Here is an 18676-nt window from a genome sequence, read left to right on the forward strand (position 1 = left end):
AAAAAAACCCTGTACATTTCACGAACATGTTTTGCTTTGAAAGGTTAATTTGGTATAATAACTTGTACCACTTGTGTACCCAATGCTCGATTGATGTAATCTCTATCCGTCTTATGGTAACATACACGGAACGAAATTGTAGTCAAATTGTTTTCATGTTTGGTCAGATTAAAATATTAGTCATGAACAGTTATAAATAAATAACATTGCTGTGTTTTATTATGTAGAATTATAGAAGTGTGCATATATGAGTCGCGTTCTGAGAAAACTGGGCATAATGCTTGTGCAGGCTAATCAGGGACGACACTTTGCGCTTTAATGGCATTTTTCGTTTTAATGAAGTCTCTTCTTAGTAAAAATCCTATTTAGGTGGAAAGTGTCGTCCCTGATTAGCGAGTGCGGACTGCATAAACTAATCTGGGACGACACTTTACGCACTAGCATTATGCCCAGTTTTCTCAGAACACGACTCATATATCCCCAGCATATGTCATTACTCATGTTGCACATTAAAGATTGGCCTATAACTGTAAGGCGTTGCGATGATATGGACTTTACTATGTTGTACAAGGTTCTAAAATATTTCAAGAAGTCATGCAGAAGATGGCTAATGGTATTTAAATATTTCAGCCTGCCTCAGTGAGCTGCAATTCTATTGCTCTTGTGAATATTCAACCATTTACATTAATATTTTTTGATTGCTATTTAATAAGGCTTAGGTTTATTTTCACGTATGTGTCTTGCTTAAATCATGTGCTAGAGCTTTGAAATTCTCGATACTCTTAACTGGGACCAATTAGCAGCATGCAAATTTTTGTTATTGACATTTGAATGACCATTGGTGCATGCCTGCCAGAGTCAAGTGTTCCCAATACCACATGTTAATGATGATCAAGATGCAATCAAATTGAGTATGGAAATGATGAGATGCAAGCGCTGTATTACTCGTTTCGATAAACCTATCATGCTGACGAAATACCAGAAACTACAGACTGGTCGGCATGCGGTCACCGACAGGTCCACATGCGTTTTCTTGATCAAGCATCATTTCTGCTCAGTAAGTTAGTCGTTGCCATTATGCGTTTTAAATTGGAATAAGTTCAGGGCAATGCTATCGACGTTTATTTCATCCTCAAATATTAATTCGAAACAACATGGTAAAGACCTAATATACAGCAATGAATTTATAAATTTACTAAGTAATGATTTATATGTTCGTGAATATCTGCAGGCTCATTCCCGTAAATTATTTATTATAGACTGCTTTGCTGATGTTACATTTACATTAAACAATTGATATTAATTTGATAACACGTAAATGACTTCCTCTTTTTAGACATAAAATGGTTCGAGCTCACTTTGACAGGGACAGTACGTTCATATTGTTTGTCACATCCAAAAATGGACAAGATGTAGTTTTGACATATCTACATGGATAACATATTCAAAAATCGATGAAACCACGTGTTAGTAACGTAAGACGAATTAATACTATACACTTTTGCATGTAAATGAGCTGTGCTTTGTGAAAAGGGGGTTTAATGTATTTGTGTAAAATGTTGTCTCAGATTAGCCTATGAAGTCCGCACAGGCTGATCAGGGAAGGCACTTTCCGCCTTAACTGGATTTTTGCTAAGAAGAGACTTTCTTTAACCGGAAAAATCATAAAAGCGGAAAGTGTCGTCCCTGATTAGCCTGTGTGGACTGCACAGGCTAATCGGGTACAACACTTAACGCACATAAATGCAAACCTCTTTTAACAGAGCACAACACATATTTGTCTCGGACACAATTCAAACAATGAATATCCCATTCGAAATCAAAGTTTATCAGCAGTTACGATATTTCAGTGTGTACATATGATTTTATGATATCCACTCTTAAACGAACACTTGATTATGAGTAAAAAATGTTCAAAAAATTGAATAATAAACCATTTATATGTCGTAAATCAATATGTGTTGACTTCTATGAAATTCATTACGTCAAAATTATCTTAAGTATGCCACGATTACTTTTTTGTTGTTGCAGAACAAAAAAAAACTTGTGTATGAACAAATATGAGTCGCGTTCTGAGAAAAATGGTCATAATGCATACATGTGCGAAAAGTGTCGTCCCAGATTAGCCTGTGCAGTTCGCACAGGCTAATCAGGGACGACATTTTCCGCCTAAACAAGATTTTCTTTAAGAAGGGACTTCCTTGAAACGAAAATACCATAAAAGCGGAAAGTGTCGTCCCTGATTAGCCTGTGCGGAATGCACAGGCTAATCTTTGACGAAGCTTTACGCACATGCATTATGCCCAGTTTTCTCAGAACTCGACTCATGTAATGTTCAGATTATTAGAGTTTTGACTGTACAAACAAATGTTTGTTGCCACAGAATAAAACCTTTATTTTGCTGATGTTCTTGTACCTTTTGTGACAGTTTATATCTCGTTTTGTTTTTCATCAATTCTCGATCAATTTTGAAAGAAAAACACATGTAGGAATGTATAGATCTACTCATTCTTTAAACGAAACTGTTAGCCTAAAATTTACAAACGACGTATAGAACCTTACCGTTTGGGACACAAAACTTTATTGACGTGAATTAAATAAACTGGTATTATCTTAAAATTACACATACAACAATTTTCTCCCAAATACTTGATTTGAGTAATGAAACCATTCAGTGATAAGTAAATTGACTGGCATTGGCAGGACGCGAATAGTTTACACTTACTTCCGGTGCTTTTAAAATATCGGTTTCTACGAATTATTGAAATGGCATTCGCGAAATAAAACCAATGCACTTAAAATAAGGAATCCACACTTTTATAGATGATCGAAACTGGATTTCTCTTGCCCAGTAAAGAAATAGATGAATTAAAAATATTGTGCTTAACTGCCTCTGCTCGGTAACGAGATTTCTTTATTACCAGCGGCCAGTGACAATGTGCATCCCAGTGATCAGATTTCAGGCTCAGCAGCACACGAACTATAGCCTTCCCGCGGAATCAGGTTTTATTGATGTCCACTTGTATTTATTGCTGGTTTTGATGTAAGTTAGCTCTACACTGCCTCTAATTAGGTATGGACTTGGCATTTATGACAAGATCGATGAGTATACGAGTTTAAGCGAACAAGACTAGTAAATATAATGAACATATTTTAGTTGGAATGCTTTTAAAGTATTTTAATAAACAAATAATTGTTTTCAATCATTATATATGTCTAGCCTATTTTGTGAATAAAGTTCATTACCAGTTTGACCTTTAAATGGTTAATAATTGTGCTTTGGTCAAGATGAGATATTCAGATAGATATGTCATGGGCCGTTATTATAATTCCTACTAAATAACTGGTGTGATATTCCAAGATGTAAAATGCAGAGACAGTAACATTACAATAAGCCGTAAATCATTCTATCTTAGATTGATTCCCGGTATCAATATAGAGGATCACGCATAAGCACTCTGCGATGAACGAGCAGCCATTTTTGGACATTGGTCGGCATTACAAGTGCTACTCAGCAATCCAGAAAGACGATCCTAGACCATCTTTGGTCCGCGGCGGTGTCTAGCGACTCCCCGGGGGAATAGCCTCATGATCATCCCTCGTTTACTATCTATTGTAGCATGACCGCTGAACATTCCGTCGAAATGTTTGGGATTAGCGAAAGTGGAATGATTAATATGTTGCCATTTCAACCACACTGTGAGGCGGTCAGCAGAGAATGGTCTAAACAGACCGATACTCGCCACGATGCTAGGTCCATTTAAGGGCTTCTCTTGGTGACAAAATTAATTATCTGGCCTTTGTATGGACTGGTTATGTGGAAATGAGCGAATAAAACAACGGAAATAATGCTTTCTATAAAGCTAACTACTGTTATTCAATATTTACTAAAATGTGTCGGAAGGTAACACTCGAAACCCAAAGTGTTTGAATAAGTTTATAGATATTTGTGAATGCGATTATCGAATATATCGTGAGCTTTTATACTTTCTGGCAACGAATTCGTACAAACTGTTTTAATCAATGTAGATGCTTTGCAAATATTGTAATAATCGCTGAACACGTAATTCTCGCATGTTAATAGTCAATTTGGATACAGCATGTGAACAGATAACGGTATTGTGCTAAACAAATGAATTTGACATTTGCATTAACACCTGCATAACACTTGTGAAACGGGGAGACCGATTTGTTACGCCAGTATAAAACACGACAATTATTTAAAATGGATTTTTTCACAGTTGAACAAAACTGCTAATTTCTTAGACGCAAATGCCACACAGTAAAATAATGATTTATTTAGTAAAATTAAGCAAGCAAACTAGAACATTTGAATACAAATTATGTTTACATATCGGTGAGTTTATGGATCATCATTTATCAAAATCGGTAAAAAGTAAAACATATATAATGCTTTTCATCGATATTTGGAGAAAAAAAAACGCGTTTTGTTTACTTAACGTTTGGCATGCGCTGATAATAACAAAAGTGTGTGTTGTGCAATGGTAGCACGATATAATTGTTTTCGTATCGAATATTAATACCTATGTATAATATTCAGAGCTCCAGATAAGGTTTTGTGAAATTCTTAAATTACAACCAGATTTTCAAAAAGAATTCTTAACTCTGAAATTTTATTCTTAACGTTACTACTAAGTTTTGGAAAATAATTCTTATTTTTTCTAAATGACCTAAAAATAAATAATAATGGTTATTTTCATGCAAAATAATACAAATAAACATACTAGCAACTTTATTTATACGAGTCCAACAGTGTCTTTTCAGTATTATACAATTTTATTTTTCAAATACCTTCATATGCCCAAACTATGCTTAGATTGCATGCCTTAGATGAATTTTTACATATTTCACAATTAAAACGGGTCTCCCCTTCAATCTTTTCAACGATTAGCCACGGGACTAGTCCCTTCCACTCGTTCAATGTTTTTTTGTGTGTTTAAGTTTGGACCCGTCGTGTCGCGTTTTTGTTTAGCTTTTCCGACTGTGTCGGCAACTGAACATACAACATCGTATAAGATCTTTTCTATAATGTCTTTCTAAACATTAAACTTCGGCTCACTTTCCGTACAATATGTTAAAAGCGTGTTTTTGGACGCTTTGCAGTTTTTTAGGACGCTATCTGGGCGCCGCCATTGTTTTTTGACAGATAGACTGTAAACGCCGCTTTTATTGGAAAAAAATGCGCTTTGTTAAACAAACCCAATAACCATTCTATATAATCACCGCAAAGATCTTCAATACGCGAAAAGAACTCAATAAAAATCGATACGAACCGATGTAAAAATAATATTCGTAACTTGATTTTGTAATTCTTAATGGTACGACAAGATTTTAAAATAAATACGTAACTGACTTGAAAATAATTCGTAATAACGAAAATACGACCCTTATCTGGAGCTCTGAATATTAATACACGTTATTAAAAATGGCGTACGATCAATCAGTGCGAGATTAAACATTCATTATTTACGTAATATTAACAAGCATTATGTACCTGTTTTATTTTGCGATCTCAACATTTTTGAAACCGATCACAACAGGCGGTTCCTTTAGAAGTCGTTTTGTCAAGTCTGACAATATAAGCATGCTAGCGCCGAAATGTGTACCCAGTGTTTTTCAGTGCAATGAATGCGTGCATATAAGTACCCACTCAATTTAATTCTCAAACACAAATTTCTTTCTTCGGGGCAAGTATGCATATTAGGCTTCACCCATATTTACAAATGTTATGTCGTAATTGATGTAGCATTCCTTTACCGAAATATAACATTATTGAGAGTGGACATAACACGTTGAGATACAAGAAAGCTACACAAGTTTAGATTACATTAAGGGTGCAATAAATTGAAATTATGTTTTAATGTATATGCGCGCACGTATTGAACTGAGTTACACTCAAAGTGCATGGTGATGGTCCGACCGTTAGGGATGTCACTAATAATTAAGTTATTGCAAACCGCTAAACAAATAAATCCTATTAATGATGAAATATATCACTAAATCCCAGTGATGAAAGCCTTGGCCCGGTAAATACGATCTTAGAATTATTTTTTTTCAAAAACCGATAAAAAAAGTTGATGAATAAACGTTATAAAGAAGGGACACACAAGGTAAACGGAATTAAAGTTTTTTTCTTGTGCAAATTAAACAGCTAATTAATGTACACACCCAGTTGTGAAGCCCTCAGTATTTGTGCAGATTCTTCCTACGATACCTACGCACAATTGTTGGTTGAACAACACGTTCAGTAGAAGTATCATTTGAGTCGAGGTCTGAAAAACTGGGCATAATGCATGTGCGTAAAGTGTCGTCTCAGATTAGCCTGTGCAGTTTGCACAGGCTAATCAGGGACGACACTTTCCGCTTTTATGGTATATTTCGTTTTAAGGAAGTCTCTTCTACACGAAATAAAAATCCAGTTAAGGCGGAAAGTGTCGTCCCTGATTAGCCTGTGCGAAATGCACAAGCTAATCTAGGACGAAACTTCACGCACATACTTAATGCCCAGTTTTTTTTCTGAACACGACTCATTTGTTTGATATTTCTTACATAAAATACCACACAATTTACATTCCTCGGTCATATTCATATATTGGTTTAAGATTTAGAAACTAAACAGTTGACACTAAATCGTGTATGACACGTTAGAAACAAAAACAAATTCTTCACTATAACACATAATATATTATTTTACTGCATTGTATATTGGTCTGCAATTGGCTGATCTATCAAAGTGAATTATAAAATACAACGATTTGAATTGAATTTAAGTTCCGTACTGCCAGCTAATACAATTGCGCGATCGATCATATCAACATTACAACGTGTGTTGTGCATTTTTTTTTAAAAACATTCCTCATACGGTAAATCCGAACAAGTGGGTAAAATTGAGTGTGCATTTGCATTATTTTCAGTCATGTTGTGATTTCAAAAATAAAAGACTTTTTGTCAGATTGTGTATTCGCCGTTGTGAGAGTAATTAATCTACTTTTTATCAAAGGGGAATATCAGAAAGGGTTAATTGTCGAAATACAAGAACCATTGAGAAATAAACGAATGGACATATGATAAATATTGCCAGAACTATCAAGCGAGTTTGCACAGCAAATATTTACATCAGAAGTCGATATTGGTGAAGCTTCTGATCTTGTCGTTACTTGTGGCCCTTTTCGCATTATCTTTCGCCTCATTTAACAGACTGTGGCTCGAAGCTAGATCGCCACACGACAAAATTGCTCCTTCAATAATTTTATTGAATTACAGAATATTTCGGAAATAAATGGTAAAATTATACATAATTTCGCTGCTGTTGGTGGCAATTTCTGACTGGAAAGCATCATTGAGTGTGTTTTTTTCTGGAAATTGCGGTGATTTATTAAATTTTTTTTCATTGTTGAAGGTTAACGGAATGTGAATTAAGTTCACAGTGCTGGTATGTATATTTTATTTGTTAGATATATTTGTTAGATTTGATATATATCTCAATGCAGTAAATCATTTTATCGCGCACGTGCTTTGTCTTCTGCTTTTCAATTATGATCCGAGTTCTTGTAAATTAATGAAACGATTTTTTTTAATTAAATATTTACTTTGGCAGATAATCAACTGAAAAAGTGAATAATCCGAAGAAGTTCTTGGAATTTAATTACTTATGATCATCAGAGAGGATACTTTTATATTTAAACTGAACAGTTTTTGTGGATTTACTATCATTAATTGCCAATCGCTTTTAATTTGAGTAATACACGTACTGAAAGAGTAAAAGGGTACGTACACTTATTAGATTAAACAACACATTTCATTATATGTATTTGCAATTGTTTTTAAATATGATTGCCATGCATATTTAAATACTACTATCTATTCCACCGTTTGAACATTTACACGCAAGGAACAATCACATACAATTCACAAACGAATTGTTTTGAAAGGTTGACGTGTGTTTTGTTTGAAATGCATTTAATACAAGTTTTGTAACTTTTGCATTTTTTTTAAATAAATGCTCATACATTCCTTTACATTAAGAACTAATTGTGATATTATTTACTGCAATCGTTTGATTTTGGTTTAGTTAAAAATAGTAACATGATAAAAATGTTAACAATATAATTTTTATTAAGGCATTACATGAGATCTATATTTATAGAACATTTACCCACGTGTATTCCGTTTAAAATAAAACTGTATACATGGAAGATTTTAAGAAGAATATCATGTCCTTTTTTAATGTTTGCTCTGACACCATTGAAAACTTACATTAATTATTCATTTAATTTAACTGTATTTTGTCTGGCAGAAACAATAGCCATTGTAGAATGAAGTGCACTGCGTGTCAGCGTGCTCATTCAACCGTGCTGTAGTAGTCTATGAATGAACCCACGGCCATAACTTTACGTCGATATGTTTTACCTAAGCGAGCATTCCTAGCGGCGAAACCGGAAGCTCTAATCCAAGCATCCATTAGCGTCCCGTTGTCAGAACTGTGATTCTTCCATAGTTTATACAACTTGCGATTTTTATGAAACAGGAAAGCTTTAAACACCGCTAATCACTGTCAATACTTATAAATATGCATTTTCTCGAGCAATCAATATTTCTAATCAACTGCCATCATTCCGCTTAATAAAGGATGCATCGTATGTTGTAATATCGCTTTTATCAAAGCGTTAACGTCTCTTAAATGGAATTTTCTCATTTCCTGCCAGAGGCCATATTACTCTTAGCTTTTTTTCAACTATATTCTTAGACTAGAAATAATCTGGGTAAATACGACCCTGAATTTTCGTCCTGTTTGATTTTAATTTTCATCTCCTCTTCCTTGAAATTCCTATTGCCTGCCAACCGCTCATATAATACTGAGGACACTTGAATAATTCTGCGGATTAATTAAATGAATAATTTTGATCAACATGACAGACGGAATGTAAATACTTGAAGCGACGTGGACTGTTTGATTCGCACAGTTCCGCCCGTTTCATTCACGAAACCAGATCGAATACAAGCTTATTATTTCTCTCAGAAATTCATTGCCGTGCTTAACTTAAATTAGCAATAGCCCATTGATCAAGTTTTGAATTGTTGAATATACATACAGGAATGGCATATTCAGTATTTATTTACAAATGCAGCACTTTAATAAATGGATACACATTAACGGCGTATGCCTATTTTTTCAACAGTAATTTTTCCATTCTTTATTTATGTTGGATGTTTAAATTCGTTGAGATACGTCATATGTTGAGAATTATTATTTCATGTTCATATCTGCTTTAGCATAACCCTTTCAGATCAAACTACCTGTTTTATCATTGGAAACATGCTCACGTTGATCTGCTAAGTTGTTCGATATATCTGCAATTTCAATAACCGTTTTAAGCCTGTATAAATATATACCGTAAACAAATAAACTTCGAAATTCATGTGAAACTTATTACAAGTAAATTTAGTTCAAATCGCCGTGAATATTGTATAGTTCAGAACACAAGCCAGCTCACGTATCAGACCTCAGTATCAACTGTCCAGTAAGAGAGGAATGCAGTGTTTTTAATTTCCGCACAATGTTATGTGACAGAAGTTCAAGTTACGACAGGTTTTGCTCAGAAGCACGATGACTTAAATGGTTTCTACAAAGTAATTCACGTTGTATTGGTCGTGCATTGTTTAAGCCATAACGGTTTAAAGTGTACAAGTGGATAATATATAATAAGTAAGAATACGTTTTATGTATTACATATTTTTTTTTAATGTTTCATGTTGCAAATCTATGCTTGTTAAACAAATTCATAAATAATCTAATCTATAATTTCTTATTTCAAATTATCAATATATATCAAATATTACTATGAGCCGCGATCTGAGAAAGAGGTTTCATACTTGTGTGTAAAATATTTTATCAGATTAGCCTTTAGAATCCGCTTTTATGGACTTTTTCGTTTAAACGCAGCATTTCTTAATGAAATCCATATCTAGACGGGACATATAGTTTCCTAATTAGCCTGTTCGGACTGAATTTTATAATGATACTCTTCCGTACGTTTTTTTAAGATGAAAATTCCGACTTAGCTCAAATCCATTCTAAGTCTCTGATACCATCTAGAAAGTTTGATCTTCCATTTCACGGTAAAACAAATAATAATTTATAATGCATTTGTTCTTAATCGTTCTTGAATTTTTTACTCACGTCCGTCTTTACCGTTTTCGTTTTTATTTATTTGTATATCAAGTTACTTAGGACACTCAGGGCCATAGAATCATATTAAATGTTTAAAGTCCTTAGAGTTTACACCAAACCAACATCTTACTTACACTGACAGAAGAGAGATACAGCATAGTCCTTTACATGTTTTCTATATAATGTGCATTTTCCTCCGATTTATTCTAAGGCATTTTTGAAACGTTTTGTTGTAGACACGTCTGTCAGAAGGAGTATGCATATTACCTATGAGCTGCGTTATGAGAAAATGGGTCTTTTGTCATATACGACCAGCGTGACACAGAACAGCAAACGCATCCGCACAATCTGGTCAGAAGCTACCATGTCCGCTGATGAGAAAACGAACCTCGCGTGATCATTTTGCGAACACCATTCGAGCACATTATGAAGTAGCTACGTTGGCCGCAAAATACATTAGACCTATTTTTGCAAAACGCGGCTCCTATACGAATGATAAAATAAAATTTAGAATATTATTTAAAAAGTTAAATTGACATGATTCTCGCTGATTTTCCTGTAGACGTAAAGACAATTTTCATCGTAAAACTCGCAATTTACACCTAACACAGCAAAAACAAAATACACTTGAAGTCTAGTTCTCATTTCAATAGAACTGATAATTGTCAGGTCATCTTGAAGTTAGACACCTCAGTAATTAATATGCGTAATAAACATACAAGAGATTTAAAAACAAACACTATGTCACACAAAGAACAAAATTATTAAAACATAATAAAACAATTAAAAGGGGCATTTTCACGTTTTGGTAAATTGACAAAATTAAAAAAAGTTTTTTCAGATTGGCAAATTTTCGTTTTAGTTATGATATTTGTGAGGAAATAGTAATACTGAACATTAACCATGCTCTCAAATATCCATTATATGCATCTTTTGACGATCTGAAAACCTGAAAATTATTCACGTTGCAACGTGAAACGTTTGAATAATTTTGAAAGTTCTGTTGTTTTCGTTGTATTTTGTGAAACTACGAGGATTGCGTATAAAAGTAAAAAATACATCCATTCATAACATGAGCACGGATGGTCGAGTGGTCTTATCGGGCGACTTTTCCTTGCGGGACTCCAGTGGTCAGTGGTTCGAGCCCAGTTAAGGGTTACTTATTTTTCTATTTTAAATTGTATTCTTGTTGTTTTTTTACTGGAGATTTTCAGGTCAAATGTTTAAATTTATCAATATCAAGCATTTAATGACAAGCTTCAATACATGCCAACATCTGTAAACAGACCCCTTCAAAGTGATATTATGGGCATCTAACAGTATATAGGTATCTATCGCAACCGTTGTTTATTGTCCCCTACCGGTTGCACCGGAGGGGACTTATGGTTTGCGCTCTGTGAGTCTGTGAGTCTGTCTGTAACATATTTCTGGATCCTGCGATAACTTTAAAGGTTATTCATATTTTTTCATGAAACTTGATACATGGATAGATGGTAATATGGACATTATGCACATCATTTCATTTTGTTCCTACGTCAAAAATTCTGGTTGCTATGGCAACAAATAGACTAGAAATACTGCTGAAAATGGGGTTTTTCTGGATCCTGCGATATCTTTAAAAGTTCTTAATATTTTTTCATGAAACTTGCAAAATAGATAGATGGCAATATGGACATTATGCACGTCATTTCATTTTGTTCCTTCGTCAAAAATTGTGGTTGCTATGGCAACAAAAAGACTAGAAATACTGCTGAAAATGGTGGTTTTCTGGATCCTGCGATATCTTTAAAAGTTCTTAATATTTTTTCATGAAACTTGCAACATAGATAGATGGCAATATGGACATTATGCACGTCATTTCATTTTGTTCCTACGTCAAAAAATGTGGTTGCTATGGCAACCATTTTTTTTCTTCTAAAAATGGTGGAATTTCTGACAATGGTGGAGCCGGTTGGGGACCATATTGCTTGACAATTGCCTTGTTTTATGTGTTTTCACTTCATATACACTTATATTTGTAAATGCAGCATCAACATACTAAAACAATATCACAGAAAGAGAAAAATAATGCATTTGAATATCAACCGTACTTTCGTGTTAACAACTGACGACAGAAATGATTCGAAGAACGATGTGAATCTAAATTAAGTTTTAGTGCAGATTCGGTCATACAACACAAAGACTCTATTTTGTTTTACGGATCATTTCGGCTTAGAGGACTGTAATGTAAATATTAAATATATTATATATATTTTTTATAAACAACTGGTAGCAAGACGAGTTGCAGATACTTACTCAGTTACCACATTTTAACTAACTCTTTTGACCTGTTAATTCTTTTCAGCTCAATTCAACAGTGACAAATGCCCATAATATCACTTTAAAGTAACTCACAATCAACGAAAAGTTCGTACAATAGTTCGTAAAATAAACTTAACCAATTAAAAATCAGTGCCTTATAGAAATTGCCGAAATTTCAACGCCAGATGTAGTCTGGTAAAATAGATGTTTGTAGATACAAAATGCTCGTTTTTATTATTGTTTTGCATATTTAATTTCATTTTAATTTCCGCAACACTAACATGGTGTTCGTGTGTCGTATGAATAGATATATTCGCGGGAAATTAACATGGAATTAATTGTGTCACAAATAAATAAAAACGAGCATTTTGTATCTACACAAATCTATGTAATCTTCCACATCTAGCGTTGAAATTGTGGCTTTTGCTATAAAGAACACTGATTGTTTAGGTGTTAACTTTATTTTACGAAATACTTTACGAAATCATTCAGCATATCCAATTATTTAAGCAGTTTGTGTTGTCCACGACGCATTATTCGGGGAAGAGCATTTTGTTGAAATTAATGATTTCTAACAAAATTATGTGCTCACGAATACGCAGTAGAAAATAAACACTCTGTATGCTCATATTACCTTAAAATGAATTCAAAGATTGTGTGTGTGTGGGGGTGAGGGGGATTACACAAAGTGTGTTAAGGTATATTGAAGAATAGTAAAACGTAAATCAAACTACATGTTATTCTATTGTTTCGTTAAGATTACCGATGTAAGTAACACAAGTCAGTTATGTAGCCTTCTAATTCTTGAAATCGGAATTCCCTGTGTGTGCTCCACATGCGGTTTCACGGCTGCCATGTGCTTGTCTTGAAATAAAGAAATATTGGGACGTCTACATTAGGTACTTGTGTGACGGAAATTAGGGAACAAATTACACCAATTATGTATGGTCTACTTCAGTGTGTAGTGTTATTTGGTGGTCGCAAACGGAGTGTTGTTTTTCAGACACCGTGCCGCACAATTACACGTAATTCACGAATTGTTGGCTAGCAGAGTGAAATGAAATTCTTGACTGTTGTCAACATTTTCAATAGATTTGTTTCAATGAAAACAGTGTATTTCCAGTGTGCAAATCATTGTAAAGACGCGTTTAATTAAACTAGGAAAAATAATCAGTGATTTGATGTTTATTTATACTGCGTATGTGGTTTATGTAGTGAAATAACGTGTTTTCTTTACAGGTTTTAACAGTAAAGACGGACTCGAAATGAAACCCAATCCACAGTGGACGTGGATTTAAAGGCTGGTGCATTAAATTTCAGTACGGATAACCTATATTTTATCCCGAATGGACTGAAATTCGTCGGAGTATTTGTGGAATATAACAAAACAGCTATAATATTAAAGTCTCGGAAATATATAATCGGCAAAGCAAGACGCGAGTGTCATTTCCGCGCTGAAGAGCAAGAGCAGACAAGATCGACCAAACATGCAAGATTACCGAATGATTCAAGTCGGCTTCGTGATAGCCAGTATTGCGGGAGGTAAGAATTTTGGGCGTTGGTTTGCTTTGAATTTCACGCGTCAGTGGAAAAGATAAATATGATCAATGTTTTAGCAGGAAAACAAAACAGCCGTTGTTTTTATAAAGATAAATTTGTTAACGCTCAAATAGCAACAAATTCAAACGCACTTTGTATTAATTCATGTACTAGAAAGAGTCGCTAATTACCAAAGTTGTTTAGAATTGTTTGTATGTAACGTTTTTTTATTTAAAGAATAGAAAAACTACCTTCAAAGTTGTGTGCTATCCAAAAAGGACTCTATACATGATATGTGCATGAAACCTTTTGCTTACACATCGTCTATCACAGGCAGGATAAGTCGATAAGTTAATTTCACTCTCTGATAACAAAGTGGCAACAATAGCACTATTAATGTCATGACGTCTGAAGTTTATTACCATCTTATCGTTAAGGTAACATCCTTCATTATATTCTGTTTCTATTTCTACATATATATCCAGGCTAACAATAAACACACTTGCGGAATTTAAAAATGCATACATATATTAATAACTCGATGATTTAATGTTATCGCAGATTGTTTCCATATACAATGCATTTATGACTATACAATACACGTTTAGCCTAATTTGTGGCTATAATAACTTTTGCATGATTAATTACTTGCTACATATACATATCTACATAGGTGTTCATTTGCAATTTCTGTATGTATAGTTAATTCACCGAAACTGCGTTCTTATTTAATTCTAAATATAAACATGTTCTAGTCCAGCATTTTATATGCACATATGGAACACTTAATGTATTCGTTACTGAAAATACAGATGTAAATATTTTTCAAAAATACAATAAGACAGTGGCTTAAGTCAAGTGGGCGTTTCAGAGGTATTCAATTAGATTCCGAAATGTTTTTGCGAGATTTTCGATTCCGATCTTTAATTAACTATTTAAGTTAAAATGGAGTGATAACTCAAAACTAGCTCGGAGATTAAATGAATTCTTTATACTTATAATGAATACATCAACTATTGGTTATGTTAAACATCGAATACCTATATCTGAGCAGCGTTAATTCATGTTAGTAGGTTTCAATCTGTAATTCGTGTAAATTTTTCTGCTGTAATGATTGATAACATAGCTCTGTTATTTACTCATATCTTTTTTTAGTTTATAATTCAGACATTAATTATACAATATAGTATGTAATTTCTTTTGAAGTAAATATAATGCCACTTAATATTACTTCTCACTAAATACAATCCGATTCAAAATTGTTTGTGTCTGCTAAGTTGCTAGAAAAAAATCTAAGACTTTTACTCTCGCTGAATATTAAATAAAGCTTTGAGGAATTACTACATCACCACATGATCATTGATAAATGGAGACTTTTATGGAGTATATGTTAACGTACAAAATTATAGTATCTGAAGTACAGTATGTGATTTAACACAACAACAACAACTACAATCAGGCCTTTTTCTGTCTATTTTGGGGTAAAGTACCTAGCAAAATAGGGATTTTTGAGTCGCGAAATCTTCCAAATTGGGAAGAATTTTCATCGACAAAAGCATTATTTGGGAAATAATTTTTGTTGATGTTTTCTTATAAAATATAATGTTTTCATACATTGTATTGCCCAAAAATGGTGAGAACATATTAAACTGTTTTTTTTTTACCATGTAACAGTCATTGTCCACTGCTAACGTAAGTATGTGTACCATAAAAAAACCCAGACTTTGTTATGCTTGAAGTTCAAATAAAATACATAGCTTGATATGTCATTAAGGATTTTTATGAATATTCACAGTTGAAGGACCTGCATGAGTGCATACAACATATTTTTATTCAAAATTCAAGTTGCCAAATGTCTGAAGGCAACCATTTGTTGAAACACAAAAGTAAAGCTGAACATCATAAATGTACAGTATTGAAATGTTAAGAAGCTACAAAGGGTAGTGGCTCTGAATCTGGAAGTGACAAATGTTCATCACTTGCTTGCTAATGGGCGAGTCAGATTCTGGGTTAACCGTAGACTGACTGGCGGTTTTATTTCCCCACAAACAGTTCAGTTTGTGTGTGCCCTTCGAGTCAAGTTTTCGTATTTTACTTCGATAGTACTTCGTATAATGCGACATTTTTAGACTGCGTCCGATTTCCGTAGTTTTTTACCAAAATTTACTCTTTCGAACCACAGTAACGTTGAAAGTGAAACATGCGTAACAGCGTTTCGCGTCAAGAATTAAGGTAGAAAAACCAAACTTGATTACATCATACATGCAGCACTTAGACTCCATACAAGGCATCACTTTCGATTCTAATAGGCAAAGCTGATGTAACATATGACTTAATAAGTGAAAAAAATCATCAATGGAAATATTGGTGCATCAAAGCAGGTTTTGAACCGGATTTGAACAAAATTGTAAAAACATTTTGGCACATTTTAGGTAAAATCCATGTAGAAGCAGCATTTTTAATTTCATTTGACCCAACAAAAGGGCTTGTTTGCATGAAAAAACAACACACTTGACTTCCTGACTAAAAAAGTCATCGTCAGACATGAGCTTAAAGTCTTTTGTCACACCTGGACCTATGATTCCTCGGCTCGCGTTCCGTCTCGGACAGGCTCCGGAAAGTGTCAGTTTGGCCTGGGTGCTCAATTCCGTGTAATCTGAGAAAACAAAAAGTATTTTGTGCACAATTACCCATTACGGTGCCAACTCATGTAAGTGAGATACAATTAGAGTAAGCTTTCAATAGTCTTTGTTGCTTTATTTGCTGCAAATGAATAACTCACCTCGCCGGCATCACATTGTCTGGCACACTGGCAAAGTTATCGCCACAAAATGTGGTTTAAGAGCTGCAGTAAATGTAAAACACCCAATTTTCCTAATTTTGGTGACAAAAGTGTGCCAGGATAAAAAAATCATATTACAATAGATTTAATTGAAAATAACGCCGTACTAACCTGCAAAGACACCGATCCTCTCGACACGACTGGGCGAGTGTTGAGGGCCATCTTCGAATCGGTCATGCTGTACAGTTTTTGATGGCCTGTCACTTCAGCCGGACTTGTTAACCAATTGTACGACAGTTCAGGCAGAGCTAAAGACCCATTTCGACACCGCCTACAAATGCACACTTAGGTTTTCGCATACATGTTATATTGAGGTCACTTAAATACAGATTCCCTGGTGTTTTTCACGCAGGGTCTATCACAACAACATTCTTCCAGGAAAGAAAGCATAATATTATAATCATTTTTTTGTTTTCAGCTGAATACTTGATTTTGCTTAAACTCTGCAAGATATCCAAACAGGAAAAATAAGGCAAAGTAGTGTTATTCTGAGTAGATCTGCCTGACGGGGTTGAAGGCGAAGGCAGATAGCAGTGTCGGTCAAAAATTGGCAGGCATTTTTAACAGTAAAATGCTCAAAAAGTAAACAATAATAATAAATACAGATGAAATAAAGACATGCATTAGGTTCATTCTTGAGATTGATGCAAATTAATGTCAAAACGTAACTGAAAAACAATACCGAGCGTTTAAGTAGTCTTAGAATATGTCTCCGGAACAGGTTTCGGTGTGATTTTCCAGCATTTACCCCCCTCCCCCCCTTATAACCCCAAGTGCAACAGCCCTATTGCAAACAGCCCTAATTTGGGTCAAAATGACATCTGGCAGTTATGTTTGGCAATACAGAGAGTTTTTGATGGTCAATTCTCAAAATTTTGGCAGACGACTTACTTGGTCGGATATGCTTAAAGGTTACGCATGCGCAATTAATTTCCTTCTATATTACAGATAAAATAGTTGAAGTTCGATATCAATTTTTACCATGATCAAGCGCATACCCACTATATCATCATACATCATTGGAAAGATAAATGCATAATCTTTTGAAAAAAATGCATGTCATTCAATTTTATACGCGCGAACTCAAAATATTTACCTTAGAATAGGCAAACCGGTTTTGACAGCTGTGCAGACTACCATTGAGCTCAAATAGTATGACCTACTTTCAAAGCCGGGAACCATCAACACAAAAAGTAGAGCACACAAATGGCTTATTTTCTTATTGCTTACAAATATACCTTCAAGTTGATACCAAAACTAATCATTTTCAATGTATTTTACAAATCCTAGGCAGCATGCACTCAACAATGTGTGCTAAGTATCAAACTGACTGCATGTAACATTAAAAACAGGAGTTCCGGTTTGGGGTTATGTGACCTAGACACAAGCGGCCGCCATTTGTCTGAAGTCTAAAGATCGCAAATTGCATTATGGAACACTCGATACGATGACGTTCGGTTGGAATTTTCTTTGGAAATTGAGATTTTTTTTTGAGAATTGGGAAAAATATGAATACATGTATTTGGCATTGGCAATGGGTCCGACTATCGGACCCGTGAGATAGGCAGAAAAGGCCTTAACAACAACATATTTTAAAACAAATGAATGAAAGTTAAACCATTCCATGAAGTAATACTTTGAAGATTAGAAATCGTTTGCTATGACTTTGTGTTTGAACTATAAATATAATGATAATGAATTACAATAAAAAATGATACCAAGAATGCACGTGATATTCAAGCACCGATTAGCATTGCGAAAATATGTTTCTAAGATACTTATCAAACGAAAAGCACAAATAT

General features: G+C 34.2%; 1 protein-coding gene across 2 annotated transcripts in view; it reads left to right on the plus strand.

Moving 5' to 3' along the window:
- Positions 1-7236: 7236 nt before the first annotated feature.
- The window catches only part of LOC127880082 (limbic system-associated membrane protein-like), a 52084-nt gene continuing 40644 nt past the window's right edge, over positions 7237-18676 (plus strand). The window contains exons 1-2 of one of the 2 annotated variants that reach the window (XM_052427309.1): positions 7237-7453; positions 13733-14035. In XM_052427309.1, the coding sequence (XP_052283269.1) occupies positions 13981-14035 (55 nt within the window). In that variant the 5' untranslated portion in view covers positions 7237-7453; positions 13733-13980. Of the gene's footprint in view, positions 7454-13457; positions 14036-18676 lie in introns of those variants that run through there. The other variant, XM_052427310.1, reaches the window with a different exon arrangement.

The sequence above is a fragment of the Dreissena polymorpha genome, chromosome 4, assembly GCF_020536995.1.
Source record: "Dreissena polymorpha isolate Duluth1 chromosome 4, UMN_Dpol_1.0, whole genome shotgun sequence".
Taxonomy (NCBI): Eukaryota; Metazoa; Mollusca; class Bivalvia; order Myida; family Dreissenidae; genus Dreissena; species Dreissena polymorpha.